This window comes from Bubalus kerabau, chromosome 11 (genome assembly GCF_029407905.1).
Source record: "Bubalus kerabau isolate K-KA32 ecotype Philippines breed swamp buffalo chromosome 11, PCC_UOA_SB_1v2, whole genome shotgun sequence".
Classification (NCBI taxonomy): Eukaryota; Metazoa; Chordata; class Mammalia; order Artiodactyla; family Bovidae; genus Bubalus; species Bubalus kerabau.
Window position 1 is genome coordinate 25,455,942 of NC_073634.1, and position 18,197 is coordinate 25,474,138.

The 18,197-nt window shown below is 42.2% G+C and overlaps 1 protein-coding gene across 15 annotated transcripts in view; it reads right to left on the reverse strand.

Moving 5' to 3' along the window:
- The window catches only part of SLC8A1 (solute carrier family 8 member A1), a 463,546-nt gene that overhangs the window by 65,402 nt on the left and 379,947 nt on the right, over positions 1–18,197 (reverse strand). For 13 of the 15 annotated variants that reach the window (XM_055539881.1, XM_055539882.1, XM_055539884.1 and 10 more), the window contains 2 exons: positions 12,714–12,844; positions 8,613–8,712 (listed from right to left, as the gene is read on the reverse strand). In XM_055539881.1, the coding sequence (XP_055395856.1) occupies positions 8,613–8,712; positions 12,714–12,844 (231 nt within the window). Of the gene's footprint in view, positions 1–7,946; positions 8,171–8,612; positions 8,713–12,713; positions 12,845–12,950; positions 13,260–18,197 lie in introns of those variants that run through there. The other 2 variants (XM_055539889.1, XM_055539888.1) reach the window with 2 other exon arrangements.

Sequence of the window (18,197 nt, forward strand, 5' to 3'; positions counted from 1 at the left end):
AATTAATTTTAAAAATAAAATAAAAGCACCTCCACGAGGGGAGTAACAACCTTAGGGGTAGGAGGCAGGTACATCACTGGGGCTCTAGGAAAGGGGTAGAGAGTTCTAGAACAGCCAGGGTAGCTGGGGCATGTGCAATCTTCTGTGCTCCTTTGCACCTGGCTGGAACTGTGCCTGATAGAGTTTAAATCCCTTGTCAGGCAGAGATCTTAGCATGGTAATGAAGCAAAGGTCATTTTCAGACACCTCTAGTCTCCTCTGTGCAGGCAAATTCCTGTAGTTAGGTCCGAGGCTGTTGAGGGGAGCTGACCACAGCCTCTCTCTCAACGCACTGGTGCAAAACATCTCTTTCAAATACCAGGAGCTTTTGATACAAGCACAGAGGTAAACCAAGGCACCAGCAGGAGCAGCATCACCTGGGAATTGTTAGAAATCCATAATCTCAGACCTCCCCCGGTGCTTTTGAGAATAAACATCTTAAAAAGATCCCTGGGAGATTCATGTACAGATTAATGTTTGGGAAGCATTGTTCTTATAAGTGTTGGGCTACTTCTGATCTAACTTCTTTCAGGTCAGCAGAAACCTTCTACCAACAGTAATTTCACTCCCATGTTTATAAATTGAAGATTAGAGGGATGGTGGATTCTGTAGTGATCAGAATTAATCTTTCCAACTGTGTCCCCTGATTGACATGTAGCAAGGTGGTCACTAAGTGGGTTCCAGGTCTTACAGTCTCTCTTTAGTAAGAGCAACTCTTAAAATATTCATGTTTTAGATTTGCTTTATGTTTTTGTGTAAGAAGTTTTCCCATCTTAAACAAAAAGGTGGAAAGACTTTTATGATTTATGGTATTTTATTAGTAAATGCCATTTGAGCACCCAAAAAACCTCTCTTTTTCTAATTATAGATTGTTTTGATTATTTTCATTGACACAGTAGATAGGATAGCATTATTCAAGCAGAAAGTGAGCCAAAATTTCATACAGTTTTTGACCAACTTCTTTAAAGGCACCTGTACCTACTATTTCTCATGAAACTTCATCTTTTTTTCATGAAGCTCAGTCAGTTTCTATATTTAGATAAAGGATAACTAAGACTCTTTACCGGAGAAGGCAATGGCACCCCACTCCAGTACTCTTGCCTGGCAAATCCCATGGACAGAAGAGCTTGGAAGGCTGCAGTCCATGGGGTCGCTGAGGGTCGGACAGGACTCAGCAACTTCACTTTCACGCATTGGAGAAGGAAATGGCAACCCACTCCAGTGTTCTTTCCTGGAGAATCCCAGGGACGGGGGAGACTGGTGGGCTGCCGTCTATGGGGTCCCACAGAGTCGGACACGACTGAAGCGACTCAGCAGCAGCAGCAGCAAGACTCTTTATAGTCACACAAGGAATAGGACAAAAAGAAAATTCCCAATCCCTAACGGCCTCTCCCCTTTTTTGTCTGATTGCCTCACAGTCAAACTAATGCTGTGTTACATCTGACCTAGCAGTGTTTTTTGTTTCTTCAGCTGCTTAAATGGGATTTTCATATGACCCACGGGTTATACATTAAGTAATGAGAGTGTCTCTACAGTAATGATGTTCAATAATAGAGGAGATGTTAAAAGATTCTTGTTTAGACCAGATGGCACGGCAACCCTTGAAACTCATTTGAGGTACCGTTTTTATTATTTATTATTTAGGATTTAAAGAGTGGATCAGTCTTCAGGTTGACAGAATTGTCAAGTGAATTACTGTTCAGGGGCACCACTGAGGTGACAGCTTTTGCCATTAAATAATTCAACTTATCTGAGTGCACTTATTATTCTATGTAACACATGGTGAAGGACTGATGGCAGAAGCGTCACCCAAACTGAGCCAGTCTCCATGCTGGGTTGGTAGGCTCAGGAGATGCCATCCCCTCCACCTCTTTAACTCACATCGAGTCTCTGATTATAATCTTGAGCCACCTGGGAAGCCTTAGTGCTGGATACTTAAGATGATCAGGTAAAAGAGAGGGCAGTATGTTGACTTTATTCAAAGAAAGTCACCAATTAGTAGGCAGAAGGCTACAGATGCACCCAGGGAAACAAACACCACCCTCTGTCCTTGAGGGAACTGACTGGTACCTTTCCTTACCGAAATATGAGCTTAAGGAGATTTAACACATATTAAGAAAAAAAAAACAACTGCCATATTTCAATCTTCTGCTCAATTATCTGAAAGAATAAAGATATAGGCCATAGAATGTGCCAGTCTCTCTGTGCCTGTGTTTTGTATGTCTGTATGTACACACGTTTATATATGTGTGTCTCTGTGTGTTCATGTATTTGTACACACACATACAGGTCTGCGTGCATCTGTGTAAGTACGTATATGGGTGTTCTATGTGTCTGTGCACAGGTGAGTGTGTACTCAGTTCTCAGGCATAGTGAGTGTGTGCACTTCCACAAAGAAGAAAATCTCAGGCTGACGTGTACCCCAGCACTGACATTTACCAGCTCCGAGTTCTTGTGCAAGTTACACTGTTTTTCTGAATCTCAGTTTACTTATCTATCAAATGGCATGTGTAATATAAAATGAGAAGATAAACTGTGTTTTTAGTTATGTAGCCTTTTTAGTAATTAAATGGAATTGACTGCCTTTCACAAAATTTGGTTATTTTTTTAATTTATTTTTTAACTGAAAGATAACTGCTTTACAGAATTTTGTTGTTTTCTGTCAAACCTCAACATGAAACAGCCATAGGTATATATATCCCCTCCCTCCTGAACCTTCCCCCTATGTCCCTCCCCATTGCACCCCTCTAAGTTGACACAGAGCCCCTGTTCGAGTTTCCTGAGCCATACAGCAAATTCCTGTTGGCTATCTATTTTACAAATGGTAATCTAAGTTTCCATGTAACTCTTTCCATACATCTCACCCTCTCCTCCCCTCTCCCCATGTCCATAAGTCTATTTTCTATGTCTTTTTCTCCACTGCTGCCCTGTAAATAAATTCTTCAGTACCATTCTTCTATATTCTGTGTATATGCGGTAGAATACGATATTATATTTCTCTTTCTGACTTACTTCTCTCTGTATAATAGGTTCTAGGTTCATCCACCTTTTTATGGCCGAGTAATATTCCATTGTGCATATGTACCACAACTTCTCTATCCATTCATCTGTTGATGGACATCTAGGTTGCTGTATCTAGTGCTGCAACGAACAATGGGATACACGTGTCTTTTTCAATTTTGGTTTCCTCAGGGTATATGCCTGAAGTGGGATTGATGGGTCATATGGTGGTTTTATTCCTAGTTTTTTAATGAATCTCCATACCATCTTCCATAGTGGCTGTATCAATTTACACTCCCACCAGCAGTGCAAGAGCATTCCCTTTTCTCCACACCCCCTCAGCATTTATTGTTTGTAGGCTTTTTGATGAGGGCCATTCTGACTGGTGTGAGGTGACATCTCATTGTAGTTTTGATTTGCATTTCTCTAATAATAAGCGATGTTGAGCATCTTTTCATGTGTCTGCTAGCCATCTGTATGTCTTCTTTGGAGAAATGTCTGTTTAGGTCTTTCCCCCACTTTTTGATTCGGTTATTTGTTTTTCTGGTATTGAGTTGTATGAACTGCTTGTATATCTTGGAAATTAATCTTTGGTCAGTTGTTTCATTTGCTATTATTTTCTCCCACTCTGAGGGCTGTCTTTTCACCTTGCTTATAGTTTCCTTTGCTGTGCAAAAGCTTTCAAGTTTAATCACGTCCCACTTGTTTACTTTTGTTTTTATTTCTGTTACTCTAGGAGGTGGGTCATAGAGGATCTTGCTTTGATTTATGTCATCGAGTGTTCTGCCTATGTGTTTTTCCACTAAGAGTTTTATCATAGAATATTCAAGATTATTTGCCTCCCAAATAACCAACTGTGGTATCCCAATGCAAAAGTTGGTTCTGGTGAAAATATATGTTGCCTTGATTAGTCCTTATAGCAACTCATGAGTGAGGAGCTGCTTTCTCCACTTTCCACATAAGGGGACTGAAATTTAGAGGGGAAGTAATCTGCCTAGAGGGTTTCCCAGGTGGCTCAGTCGTAAAGAATCCACCTGCCAATGCAGGAGCCGCTGGTTTGATCCCTGGGTTGGGAAGATTTCCTGGAGAAGGAAATGGCAACCCACTCCAGTCTTCTTACCTGGGTAATCCCATGGACAGAAGAGCCTCGGAGGCTACAGTCCATGGGGTTGCAAAAGAGTCGGACACGACTGAGAGACTAAACAATAACAATCTTCTTGGAGTCATCTGGGAAGCTGTTGGAGGTCTGGGACACAAACACGCATCTGACTCCAAAGCCTGGTTTGTCACCCCTCTGCCCTTCACCTCACTATAGCCCAGGCTGCTGGGAAGAACGGCAGTGTGCTGGCTACGGAATTGGCACTGGCATTCTGCTTCTCTTTACCCAAATAACCTTTGCCCTTTTCCTGACACATTTCTCCCTTGTAGCCCAGCTGGTCCATGATTTCTTAAAGCTAACCTTCATTCCTGTCTTGGTAGAGACACTAGGAAGAAGGTGGCATTGGGGGAAATTCAAACTGGACACACAGTGAATTCTGGCTTCCCTTAGAAATACATCTGCCAGCACAGCTCATACCACCTAATGGTACTCAACTTGTCTTGCAAATTTTTACAGGCACCTCAGTGCTGCAGGCCACCACTCCTGGGAGTCTATCCAGGGAAAGACAGAAGGAGACAGAAGGAGAACTTCAGGGACATGACTGTATAATCCCCTTCTGGTCCCTGGAATCAAATGAGTCCTTTAACTCTTCAAATATTTAACTAAAAGAACTTGGTTTACAGAAACATTATGGTCCTAAGAGGTCTAGGGACAGAGCTATGAAATTCAGTGAAGGTAGGGGAACCAAAAGACTGCCAGAGGTTACCTTAAAACTAGTTTAAATACAATCAGTGGGAAACAGAAGCAAAATCCAATTTATGAAATTATTATTTTGTTTAGGAAGATAGATCGTTTCAATTTTGCACAGAAAATTGCATGGGACAAAACTTCTCAGTAGAGCCGTTTAAAAGCAATTTAACATTTTTAATAAGGCAACTCTTTCTAATTCTCAACTATTTAGCCATGAAATCTTAAAATCCAACAAAATTCTGTTGTCAAGAAATGTTGCTTTACCAATTTTATTGTCTATTTAACAACCCAAGAATATTAACATTCTTTAGAGACCTAAATTTAATCATAATGACAACTATTGAGCTTCCTAACTGCCCTTCATGTAATTTAAGGCCTATAAACTATCAGTTTGCTTTTCTGATATTTTGTCTCAAAATTGTAAAGGTCAATTTTACCCAGCAGCCTGCAAATTTCTAAGCAATTTTTGTCTTGTTCCCAAGCATACATTTAGAAACTTAAACACAATACACTGCATGATAAATAAGAATCCTTGAGGGGTTTTGCATTTCATTCATCAACAGTTCTTCAAAGGATGTGAGGGGACTTAGTCCCATTATCTAAGTGCTGAAGAAAAGAGTATCAGCTGTGGTGATAAAGCCAGGGGAAGTCATGAGCCGGAGGGGAAGAGCAGTTTTCCTTGCTTTGCCATTTCTCTCTCAAGAGCTGTGGACAGCACACTGGACTAGTTATTTGGTAGATCAGGGCTCTGGGCTACTTTCCAAAACCAAGTTGCCTTGCGGAGGCTCAGATTTTTCCTCCCAAAGGTCAGGATAGTCATAATACTGACCTCCTGAGATTTCAAGAGGATTTAATTCAACGTAAGAAAGGGCTGTCAAACCAAAATCTTCCCCTTTAAAGTAAGAAAGTCTTAGCATCTTTAGAGTTGTTTCTCTGTATACCTATTCTGATCAGGAGCCAAAATACAACTTTACAGCATAATCACTTTTGCTGTTTAAAACCACCCTTTTCCATTACCATAGATGGGCCAGAAAATGTTTAGCTTGGTCCCTGAAAGTTACAAAAATGTGCCGATAAATCAACACGAAACCACCCCACTGCTAGAAAAGCAAATTCAGCAGTGACAAGTCTATGGACTGTGTCTTCTTGGCCACTGAAAATGCAGCCCCTTAGGCAAGCTTCTTATCCCCCTCCACAGCTTTGTTGTTCTGATGATAAGCTCATCATTGTACGTACATTTTGACTTCTTGCTTATTTTACTTATCTGCTATCTTCTGCATTAGAAGGTAAGCTTCATGCAGACAGGAATATTTGTCTGTGTTTTTTTTTTTTTTAATTTTATTTTATTTTTAAACTTTACATAATTGTATTAGTTTTGCCAAATATCAAAATGAATCCGCCACAGGTATATATGTGTTCCCCATCCTGAACCCTCCTCCCTCCTCCCTCCCCATTCCATCCCTCTGGGTCGTCCCAGTGCACCAGCCCCAAGCATCCAGTATCATGCATCAAACCTGGACTGGCAACTCGTTTCATACATGATATTTTACATGTTTCAATGCCATTCTCCCAAATCTTCCCACCCTCTCCCTCTCTCACAGAGTCCATAAGACTGTTCTATACATCAGTGTCTCTTTTGCTGTGTCTGTTTTATTCACTGTCATATCCTTTGCACCAAGAACGATGATTGACATATAGAAAAATGAATGAATGAATGAATGAATGAGGCCAGGTCATGATCATCATTTAAATGCTCATACATCTGCGGCCAAAGGAAATGTGGAAACTATTAGAAATGATCCATTAAGGCTTATGCTGCTTTTAATGTTTCAATTCTGATATGTCAAAGCCCATAAAATAATTTGGTTATTTTAAAATATCTTCTACCACTGGCCTTGTCAACAGTGTCTTAGACAAGTTATCTTTGTCCTTCTAGTTTGTATTCTCTCTGAGAAGGAGTATAACTCCCACGCCTCAGATAGTAATCTTAGATTTACAGAAAAAAATACAAGCCATAATGAGGGACTTCTAGAGACTGAATGTTTATGTCCCTCCCAAATTCACATGTTGAAACCTAATTCCTGATATGATGGTATATGGAAGTGCGGCCTTTGGAAAATGATAAAATCATCAGGTTAAAGTCCTCATCAACAGGACTAATGCCCTTGGAACTTGAGATGAATATACATATACTATTATATATAAGATAAGCAACAAGATAACCAACCTACTGCATAGCACAGAGAACTCTATTCAAAATTCTGATAACCTGTATGAGAAAATAATCTGAAAGAGAATGAATATAGGTATGTGTATAATTGAATCATTTTGCCATATATCTAAGACTAATACAACATTGCAAATCAACTATACTGCAGTAAATTTTTTAAAAAAGAGAGACCCTGAAGCACTCCCTCATCTCTTCTATGTGAGGACAGAGTGAGAAATCAGCTGTCCAGGAACCAGGATGCAGGCTCTCACCAGGCACCAAATCTACCAGGCCCTCACACTGGACTTCCAGCCTCTAGAACTGCCAGAAGTAAGTTTCTGTAGTTTACAAGTGCACCCCGTCTCTGGCATTTTGTGACAGCAGTCTGAAAAGAATAACACAGGGAGTCCCTCACCTCCACTAGAATTTATGTGTAAATTTCAGATTTACTCCCCCTAAGCAATTACTCATCATTTACTCTTCATAAATTTCCACTGTGGACTCCACTGCAAGAAACCAAAGTGTGATTATAAACAGTACTACTAATAAAGAGGCACAAACATTCCTTTACCACCCTCTGTTTCACAGTATTTGGGAGATCTGTCAAATTATTCTCTGGCAGATTGGAAAGAGGGGGTTGTGTTAGAAGTCATGACCCAACCTCTAGTGACGCTGTTCCCATATTTTACAGTCTGGGAATCACTACCTAGAAAATTCTAGTTTTGTTCATTCACTGCAACAGTAGAGGATGAGCCTGCAGGGATCTTTAAAGAGAAAGAACCAGTGGAAATGCAGCAGCAGAATTGAAAACCATGATGGTGGCGCTTTCCTGAATCTCTGAAAGGGGCTTTCCTCCACCTTTATTCAATCACACAGAGAATGGACAAGGCTTGGCAATGCGTGAAACAGATACATCTTTCTGGATTTCATTTCCTCAGGTGTCTGGCTCCTTGTGTTTGCAGCACACTTCATTTTGCAGGATTTTCCTAAATAAAACTCTTCACTTTGCATGTACAGGAAGAAACAGAATGTGATTCTATTTTTATGTCCAGAGCCACTGCAAACACTTAATGCTGTTGAAGAGAGTTTAAAATGAGGCAGATGGTGGTGGTGAAGGGTCTTCATGTCACCCTGCCCCACCAATGATATTGCTGCTTCCTTTCAGATCTACACTTGGCCACTTCTCCTGCTCGCAGGAAATTTTCCAGACAAAGCCCTGTGATTGGCTATCCATGAGTTTGAGATGGGAAGGCTTTAAATTTATCTTGTCTATTTCCAGAGAGAAAGACGCAAAGTAGACAGAGAAGGAAGTTCTGTTTGAAGACTTTTACTTCATCTATAAAGTCTAAATTTGTCCCCAAAATGTGCATATATGCTACAAATACATTTATTTTTCTTTTAATTTCATCACAGAGAATCTTTGGTGCTTTGACATAGACCAAGTGTTTATGGCAGGAAAAGTAAGCTTGTAATGAATGACATTATCATTCATAATATTCATAGAAAGGCACTCACCAGCACTGACAGTGATCGCCTCGATGAACTGCTCTCTCCAGCTATTCGTCCCAACCACGAGGGCTAGATTTGTCTTCTTAATCAGTTTGTCCACGGTACTCTAGAAAGGTTGAAAAGAATCAGATAATAACGGCTGGGTTGGTTAAGGCCTCCGGAAATCTCAGACCTTGTTGATTTTGAAATCCCAGATTTATATAAAGGGTAGCAGATGTTAGGCTCAGAACAACAGTATTGACATCAAACACTGTTACGTTTATGCAAACAAGCACAGTCCTGACTTGGAAACATCCTGAAATGGAAACTTCTTTGTAGCAAATACAAGCCTCCTTCAATGCCTAATGGCCAAGGAAGAATGGCCTCAGTGGTTAGAATAGAGGATGTTACAAAGCCCATCCTTTCCTTTTGGATGCTTCATGAACTTGCTTCTCTCTTGGCCTCATCTAGAGTGTGCTGTCTGCAACTGAATTTATCTATGCCCTGCTCAGCATTATCTATCAGTGAACATCCAGAAGTGGCAGAGAAATTACAAAATTAAAACCTATTCTTACTATATTTTTGTTGATCAATGAAATGCAGCCAAACAGCAGAGTCTCAAGACTGCTGCTGTATGATGATCAATAAATGGATTTTTCTTTGGCTACTGGTTTTGTAAGACTAGTGGCCATTAGAGAATTCATCTCACCTGACTCCTGTTGCAAATGACAAAAACCAAGAAAAAGTCAATTTGTATGGTTTAGGGCAGTAGTCCCTAACCTTTTTGGCACCAGTTTCGTGGAAGACAATTTTTTCCCATAGACTGGGGTGGGAATGGTTTGGGGATGATTCAAGCACATTACATTTATCATGCATTTATTTCTATTTTTATTATATCAGCTCCAGCTCAGAGCATCAGGCATTAGGTCCTGGAGGTTGGGGCCCGTGGTTTATGATACACTGCAATGACCTTGCACTAAATTTTCCACCGCTCTACTAATACTGAGTCACTTCTTCTTCTTTTTTTTTTTTTAAAGACTTTTGTTTTAAGCTTGGTTCTGTACAATTAGCACTCCTAACTTTCCACATAAATGTCAGTTCATGGAACAACAGGAGCAGCCAAGCATTCACAAGAAAACTAAGGAAGCAGATGCACCCAAAGCGCTACCACAAACCACAGCAACTGCAAGGAGAAGGGTCACTTCTGGGACTTGAGGCCGTTCTTCCCAGAGAGACTACCACCCGACTAGTCTACCACACGCCCACACTTACTGTCAGAGCTTCCTCGAATTCCCACTCATTGCAAAGAGGCAGAAAACACATATCATTGGTCTTAGGTCAAAACCTGTACATGTGTAAGGCAGTGTCCCTGAATTGACTAAGGTTTGAGAGAGAAAGAGAGCATGTTATCAGCTAATCAGGAGGAAGGAAAATGTGATCTGAAGGGTCCATCTGGAAGGCCAAAGCCACATCAGAATGTCAGGTACAACTGTCATTGGAACTGAAGCGAAATCTTCCGAGGATAATAAACCTGAAAGGGCCCATCTCCAAGGGGCCCGCTCTGTCCTTTCACATCAAGCCTCGCCAGGTTGTTTCTCCGCAGGGAGGTGGCCTTCCGGCCTCCAGCTTTGTGTCTGCACGTGTCAGTGCCCTGATAATGCTGCCATCATCAGGACTGCCCTAACTAGAAGCACATGGCAAGCCTCTGACTTTTCTCTCGACTCAGCCAATGTTAAGTCCTCCAAGTGTCATGGTTGATGCCGATTCAAAGTTCTCTGCAGAATGTAACAAGAAATGACCATGACTTTTCCTAAATATGATGGAAACTTGGGGCAGGCCTCTCCAAAGGAACCCTCTTTATTCTAAAGCCAAGGCTGAGAATCCCATCACCTGGGGGATGAATAACTGAGAAGAGAATCTTCTCTAACAGTTAAATACCTCAAACAATATTGCCTCAGACATGTCTCTAAAGAGCTAAGTTATAACATAAACTAAACTTAAAATGTATATATGCAAAACCTCAGGTAGATCATAAACTTTAGTTCATGTTAACCCTAAGGGACTATGAGATAGCCTGGGTTCTTCCCAGGACTTAATTTACATACATGTCCTCTCTTGACCTATAGGAGTAGACGAAAGAATAAGGTGAATTTGAAATTTTATACTTGAGCATTCCCATCGACACTGGCTTGGAGATTTCCTAAACGTCCATTGTTAGCTCTTCACTGCGCTAGACTGTGAGCAATTGTTTTAACCTCACCCTCAGTCACGGGTGTTAGAAAAATCCAGTACTACGTCAGAAGACAGCAAATAAGAACCCAGTGGGCAAAGCAGACTTGAACATTGTTAGATGTGACCCCAGATTTGGGTCTTTAATGCAGTTCTGAGGGCTCTGAACAAGTTCTTTAAAACGGCTATGGTCTAGAAAAAAATTCTTAAGAGAATAAAATTATATCAACATTAATCCTTGAAGGCACTTCAGAAACATAACCCAATGTGCCCTTCAATGTTAATATTAAACACACTGATGAACTCTAGAGGACATATCCTTTGGAAGCTATTCTAGAAAGATAAGTATCGCAAACAACTAGACTTACGGAGAGAGTGTTGGGTGACTTTCAAATGCTTGGATCATTGGTGTGGTTACCAGAAAGAGCTTTGAACCCAAGAAAGTTTTGCTGCCTAGAAGACTGTGCTCTGCCATACCCAATCCAATTCTTCCTACAGGAAGTGACTGTGATTGTTCTTCCTGGTCACGGGTGCATGGAAGGGGAAAGCTCAGGGTTGTTCCAGAAGAGAGAGGGCACAAAATAATTCCCAGGTCCACAAACATGGACAGGCTGAGATGTCTGCGCCTCAGGAATCTCAGGGAACACGTGCACAGTCGGTCATGTGTGTGCAGCTGGCCAGGTTCCAAATCAAACACCGGGTGGGTTCTGATGGTCGGGGTCTGCCTAGAACGCACTGGTCCCAGTGTCTATCCTGCTCTTTCATTCTGTGGGAATGGCTGGAAGGATGAGTTAACACATCCATGGTGGCCTGAAGGGGAAAGTTTAATTGCATTTTTATCTTTTAAATGCCACTTTAATTTGCAAAGAAATTTTTCTTTCCACCTATCTCCTATCAGGCACCTTCCTTTGTGAACTAAATTAAAAAAAAATAATGAACAGGCCCAGCAAAAGGCAAAGAAGTCACAACCATGAAAACTCCAGATACAATGCAGAGGGCTCTGGTTTCTAGGCTGGTGGCCTGATTCTCCCTTTTGGATTCTTCATTCTGGTCTTCCAAACAGAAGCAGGATCTGCTTTTCAAAAATAAGTAGGGAAAATGCTGCTGAGCTCTGGCGTGTAGTTCTGGAAACCTTTTCACATCCCACTGAAGAACGCAGGTGCACCTCTACTGGGGGGCTTCTAGGAGGGAGGACCATGTGAGTGAGATGGGGTGGGAGTGGGATGAGGGCTCAGTAAGCAGCTAAGAACAGATGGAAAGTTTCACCTCTAAGTCCTAAGCTCACCCTAAGGTCCATTTGCTTAACTTCTGAAATATGACTTTTCTCATCTAGAGAACTGGAAATCTAATTTTTTGTCTGATGACAAACTCTCTGGTTACAGGCACTCTACCTTCAGCTTGCAGATTATACTCAAGTGTCCTCGGATCTTGAGAAGATGACTACGTATACACGAGAGCTTATCGATCGCATGTTCCGTGGGGAGAGCTTACCAACCTCCCTCCAAACAAAAGCCTCGTTTTTAGTAGTGCCAAGGCTTTGCTTCTACTAGATTGACTAGCTCTTTCAAACAAAGCATGGTTTCTTCCACACATCTCTTAGAACCCATCTTTGCCTCTCCTTGCTGTCCTCTTGGAAAAAGCCTCCCTTTAGGGCACCTTGGATCCTGTTAGTGATCGGACTCTGAACCAGAACCCCAGACCCTGGTTCTGATGCTGTTTAGTTTACAGGATCTGCTGGTTCCCTACCAACTCTCGAATTCCACTTCTGCTTTGATGGTCTCTCCGTCAGTGAGCCAGTTCCTCTCTCTGGATGGATCATACAGCACACACCAACACTATGAACTGTCTGGGTCCAGAGATGGGCCCTGCCTTCCTGCTGGGCAGTGCTGATAAGCATACCTTGAACTCGTAGGATTCTTCAATGATCACCTCCAGTCTGGTGTGCTCTCCCAGAATGGGGCGCCCCATTTCCGCAATGCGCCTCTCTTCCTCCTCTTTGCTGGTCAGTGGCTGCTTGTCATCATATTCATCTGTGAAAGGGAAGGGCAAGAGATTGAGGATGGACTCCATTTTATTTGGAAATCCCTGGATCCTGAAACAAGGACACCAAGAAGGAAAGAAGTCCTGATGACCTACTGAAGTCCCTGGGGTGATGTCGCAGGGAGGGGAGAACTGGACAGATGCCTGTCATGTGGGGCCGTGATCACCGTGACAGCAAGTGATCATAACATCCCACAAACTAACCACCAGCCAAAGAGCAGATCAGGAAAAGCAACCGACAGGATCATATTCCTGGCAAAACTCTGCCATATGGCATCTATGATGAGGGAATCACCTAGGTGTTCCCTAGGGTGCCGGGTCACCTGGCCGTTCGTACACATCCTTTTAGCACATGACGAAGAGGAAACACAATTAAAGCTGCCAGGTGAAAGAATCCGGTCTCCTCCTCTCTACTTTCAAGAGGCAACAGAAAATGCCCCAGGGGCAAAGAGATGATAGATGGGATATTCTTATCTTAGCCTCTTATTTGCTACTACAAGTTAAGAAGCTAAGCATCCATGCATTCGCATTTTAGTAAGATCCTGTACTCCAGGTCTGTCTCTCTGTGGTGCAAAGCTGATGGGTTGGGAGGACCTTGATCACATTAATCTTAAAGGAAACAAGGAAGAGGGAGCGTGAGGCCTTCAGGGAGTTACTACTACTCACCCTGGGGGCATGATTATTTCCAGAACTACCAAGTAATTTACACTCCAGGAGAAACTCATGGGTACTAAGAAAATGTTAATGGACTTGAGAGTCCATTAATGAGGGGAAGCTCACAGTTGGTTCCTCTCTGTGTGAAGGTCATTAGGATAAATCCCAGACTGAAAAGGCCATGCACACGTGAAGGACAAACACTCGTCCTATAATCACTCAGCCCCCTGTCCTTCAGGCTCAGGATGTGGAACAAGACAGGCCACTTCCCCTCACAGTTGAGCGGAATGGACCTCATTGAAAAGGATCTAGAATTGGTGGTACAGAAAGACTGCAGCCCTGATGCCCTCATTTCTAGAATCCTCTAGGCAAACTGCCTGCAATAGGAATCTGTGGACTGGGGAGTGATCAGGGTGGGAAGGACTTGTAGCCAGACTCCTTGCCTTTTGCATTTAGGCATCAGCTATTGCAGGAGTTCACCACTCCCTTCCCCTCCAAAGACACATGGCTTCCGTCTGCTGAGGGACCCTGCCATGGTGGGTCCATCTGATGTGCCAGCAAATGATGCAGAAAACTAGTTCCTAGGCCAGTTGCTACGGAGCAGATGGGCTAGAGGCATTGCTAGCATTTTATAGGAAAGTGAAAGTGCCACTTGGATTTTAATTTGAATTACAAGACATTAGGGGAAGAATATTCACTATGTTCACTTTTCATAGTTTATTTACAAATGGGAAGTTGTTTTTAATGGGATTCAAGTTGATTTAGGTAGAAAAATATAGAGAAATTACAAAAGAAAGGTGATACAATACAGTGGCATTACTTTAAACTGCATTTCACAAAATGAAATGATTTGGAACATGACATTAACTATACGGACATGGTAGTAAACGAAATCAAATCATGTAGTGAGCAAAAAAGGTTATTCCCTTTTTAATCATCCTTGAGTCCTTCTGATGATGAAGACATGCTTATTTGGGGGCTATTACATCTGTAACTAGTTCCTGACATTAGGGTTTCTATCCTTTAGGAAAGAGAAAACATTTCTCAGGCATAGAGCACTGGACTGCATAGATCTAGAAGTTAACTATTTTCATCCTAAAAATTTTAACCTTATTTTGTATTTATGACAAATACTAGCTTTCCATTAGTGTTAGTGACTTGGTTTTGTTGTTTTGTTTTTAAACAAATTTAGTGAAGTAAAAACATGAGCCAAAACATTGCATGAAGTACATAACTGTACAGTTGGTATGAAGCCAAACGAAATAATGGAGAAGAGGTATGAGAATGACCAAAATTTAGGAATATCCGAACAGATTTCAAACTAAAGAAAAGCAGGGCATCTTGCTCCTATTGCTTCCTTCTACACTCTTTTTCCAGACTTGAATTTAATGCCACACTTTATCCTGCTGTCTACCCATCTAGAAAACCTTCCCCATTTTCACCTAGCTGAATCCTATTTATTTTTCAAAACTTTACCTCTTATTGCATGAAATATCCTTCAACTGACTTGCTTAGGAATGACCACTATGTCAGTTCTTAGTATTTGGTGTGTGTATATATTAAACATGGACACTTCTAATATACTACATTTTGTATTTAAACCACCTTTTGTTGTTGCTGTTTGGTCAGTAAGTAGTCTTTGACTCTTTTGTGACCACACGGACTGTAGCCTGCCAAGATCCTCTGTACATGGGATTTTCCAGGCAAGAATACTGGGGTGGGTTGCCATTTCCTTCTCCAAAAACCACATTTACATACAAATATCCTGCATAAAAACTTAACAAGACAGAACAATATGTCTCATTGCTCTCTGAATTGCCCTCACACCCCCCCCCCCCAAGCCTATTATGATATAGTACTATAAACTGTAGGTGCCTACTAAGTATTTGTCATGTGACTGTCCAACTCACTGTTAGAAAAGTCTATTTGCTCTACGCATAGAAAGACTATTCAATCATTTCACACACGTCATCACACTCTTACCATATGTCAGCACACTGAGGCCTTCCAACCCCATTCCCTTTTCTAGGAACTCATGGTCCAGTGGGAAGTGAGGCATATAGGCAGGGTAACTTCTACTACAACAAGCTAAGGACTGCAGATTCAGGGTGAGGGAGCAGCTTCCCTCTGCCCCAGGGAATCAGGGAAAGCTTCAAGAGAGAGGAGATACTTGAAATTTGCCCGGAAGCATAAATAGAAGCTCACCAGGTGAAGGTGGTGGGCAGGCTGGCTAGGAGGTATTATAATAGAGGAGGGAGTGGTATTCCAGGCAGAGAGAAGTCAAAGCACAAAGGTTTAGTGGCACAGTATGGTCAAGGCTATTTTCACTTAATAAATGTCATGAACATTTAGGAGATATTTATATGTAACAGATAGTAGCTGGATAAATCCTTTTATTGCTCTATAATGATACAGATGGGCTTGCCTGGTAGCTCAGCTGGGAAAGAATCCACCTGCAATACAGGAGACCTTGGTTCAATTCCTGGATTGGGAAGATCCCCTGGAGAAGAGAATGGCAACCCACTCTAGTATTCTTGACTGGAAAATCCCATGGACAGAGGAGCCTGGCCGGCTATAGTCCATGGGGTTGCAAAGAGTCAGACATGACTGAGTTAGCCCTACTACTCTAGTGATACAAATAAGTTAGCATTCATTATCCAGATTTTTGAAACTGGCAAAGAGGAGAGCTAAGAAATTTTTTTAAGTGTCCTCTCTTTAGATAGCTTTTATTGAATAGGGAAATAGTTTAACAGCACATTTTTTGATGAACTATTATGTTTCTTTTCACTTTGAGTGTTGGATCAAATGCAGTTCATTTTAATATGGTCAAGTCAGTTTCATTTCCTTCTTTATGCACATGTTGTGCTTTTTGTTTGGCTTCTCAGATAGAAGAAATTCTCTATTTAATTCTCTCCCTCTCTCTATCTGTATATCTACATAAGCTTGCATGCTTGTGTCTAAGTGGCTTCAGTTATGTCCGACTCTGTGTGACCCTATGGACTATAGCCCACCAGGCCCTTCTATCCATGGGGATTCTCCAGGCAAGAATACTTGGTTGCCATGCCCTCCTCCAGGAGATCTTCCCAACCCAGGGATCGAACCCATGTGTCTTATGTCTCCTGCATTAGGAGGCAGATTTTTACCACTAGCGCCAGCTAGTATATATGGGAATATATATATATGGGAAGCCCCATATATACATATACCTGTACCTATTTTTAAACTCACTTTATTTTACTGAGAAGTTGATAATAAATTATGTAATATCATGATCTTAAAAAACAACACAACTTAAAGATCAAATGCGTAATGAAGAGCCATGGTTCAAATCAGTATTGACAAGACAGAAAATAATCCTGGGATAAAATCATCTGTAGGGGAGAAATCTGAGAGCAGATATCTCCTGGCAGTTTGCAGCAACTTGCTGGCCTCTCTGATTAGAACCTAAAGAGGCCCATAATTTATTTCCATGAGGAATATTCTGGAACAACTCTGCAGTCAGAGCTGCATGATGATTAAGTGGGTGTGTGGGATGCGAGAAACAAGGGAAGTCCTACTGAGGCGTGCTTCTGTTGCCGTGTCCAGTGATGGGTGATGCTGACAACTGAGGAGTGGGTATCCGTGTCCTCATCCAGAGACTCAGTGACAAGGGAGAAGGAGCTCAAACTGGGCTCTAATCCTCCTGTCGACACGGGACAGTTCTGTCATCGTTTAGTCACCCTGTCAACGTTCCACTCTGGAGAAGCCCCACAGATGCCCTGTCGTCTGTTTGTGTTTGGCTAACATCACGTTGCCTGGAGGCAGGAAAGGCAGATTCTGAGAAGAGAGTCAGCTTGCTTTTAAACATACTTCGTAATACTTGGAATAAAAGACCCATGCCTGAGAAGCGAGATTTGCAAGAAATCTGGAATATACTGAAACTTGGGAGGCCTCTGCACAGAGTCCCCTTTATAGGTCCACGCTGCCCCTTCCACCATGCTTCCCACCCTGGGCTGTTGTGGTGGTATCTTGTGGCTGACCCAGGACACCCCTCCCACTACAGAGAAGCCATGGCATTGTATAGCAATGTTTCCGTGGGAACAGGGGCTGAATTGTGTCACTTGGACTGATGCTGAAGCTGAAACTCCAGTACTTTGGCCACCTCATACAAAGAGTTGACTCATTGGAAAAGACCCTGATGCTGGGAGCGATTGGGGGCAGGAGGAGACAGAGGATGAGCTGGCTGGATGGCATCACTGGCTCGATGGACGTGGGTTTGAGTGAACTCTAGGAGTTGGTGATGGACAGGGAGGCCTGGCGTGCTGCGATTCATGGGGTCGCAAAGAGTCAGACACGACTGAGCAACAGAACTGAACTGAACTAAACTGAATATCTAAAGACCCAAAGAACACTTGAAGGCTGTTAACTGTGGTTTTCAAGGCCCGTGAGGAAACGAGTACCTGCGATGGTGATTATAGTAGAGGGGAGTGGATGTTCTCTAGCGTGAACTTTCCTGAAGACAGGCTGGCCTAGCAAAAGGACAGGCAAAAGTCAGCAGAATGGATGGTACTGGTTTGCCAGCAGAGCTCTGTGGAATTAGTAAGCATCATACCCAAAGGCATACAGCACACACAACGTTAGTCTGGGGATTGAGTGGTCAGAGGTCACTGTTCTGTAGGTCACAGAAGACAGCAGGTCAATGGGGCAAGG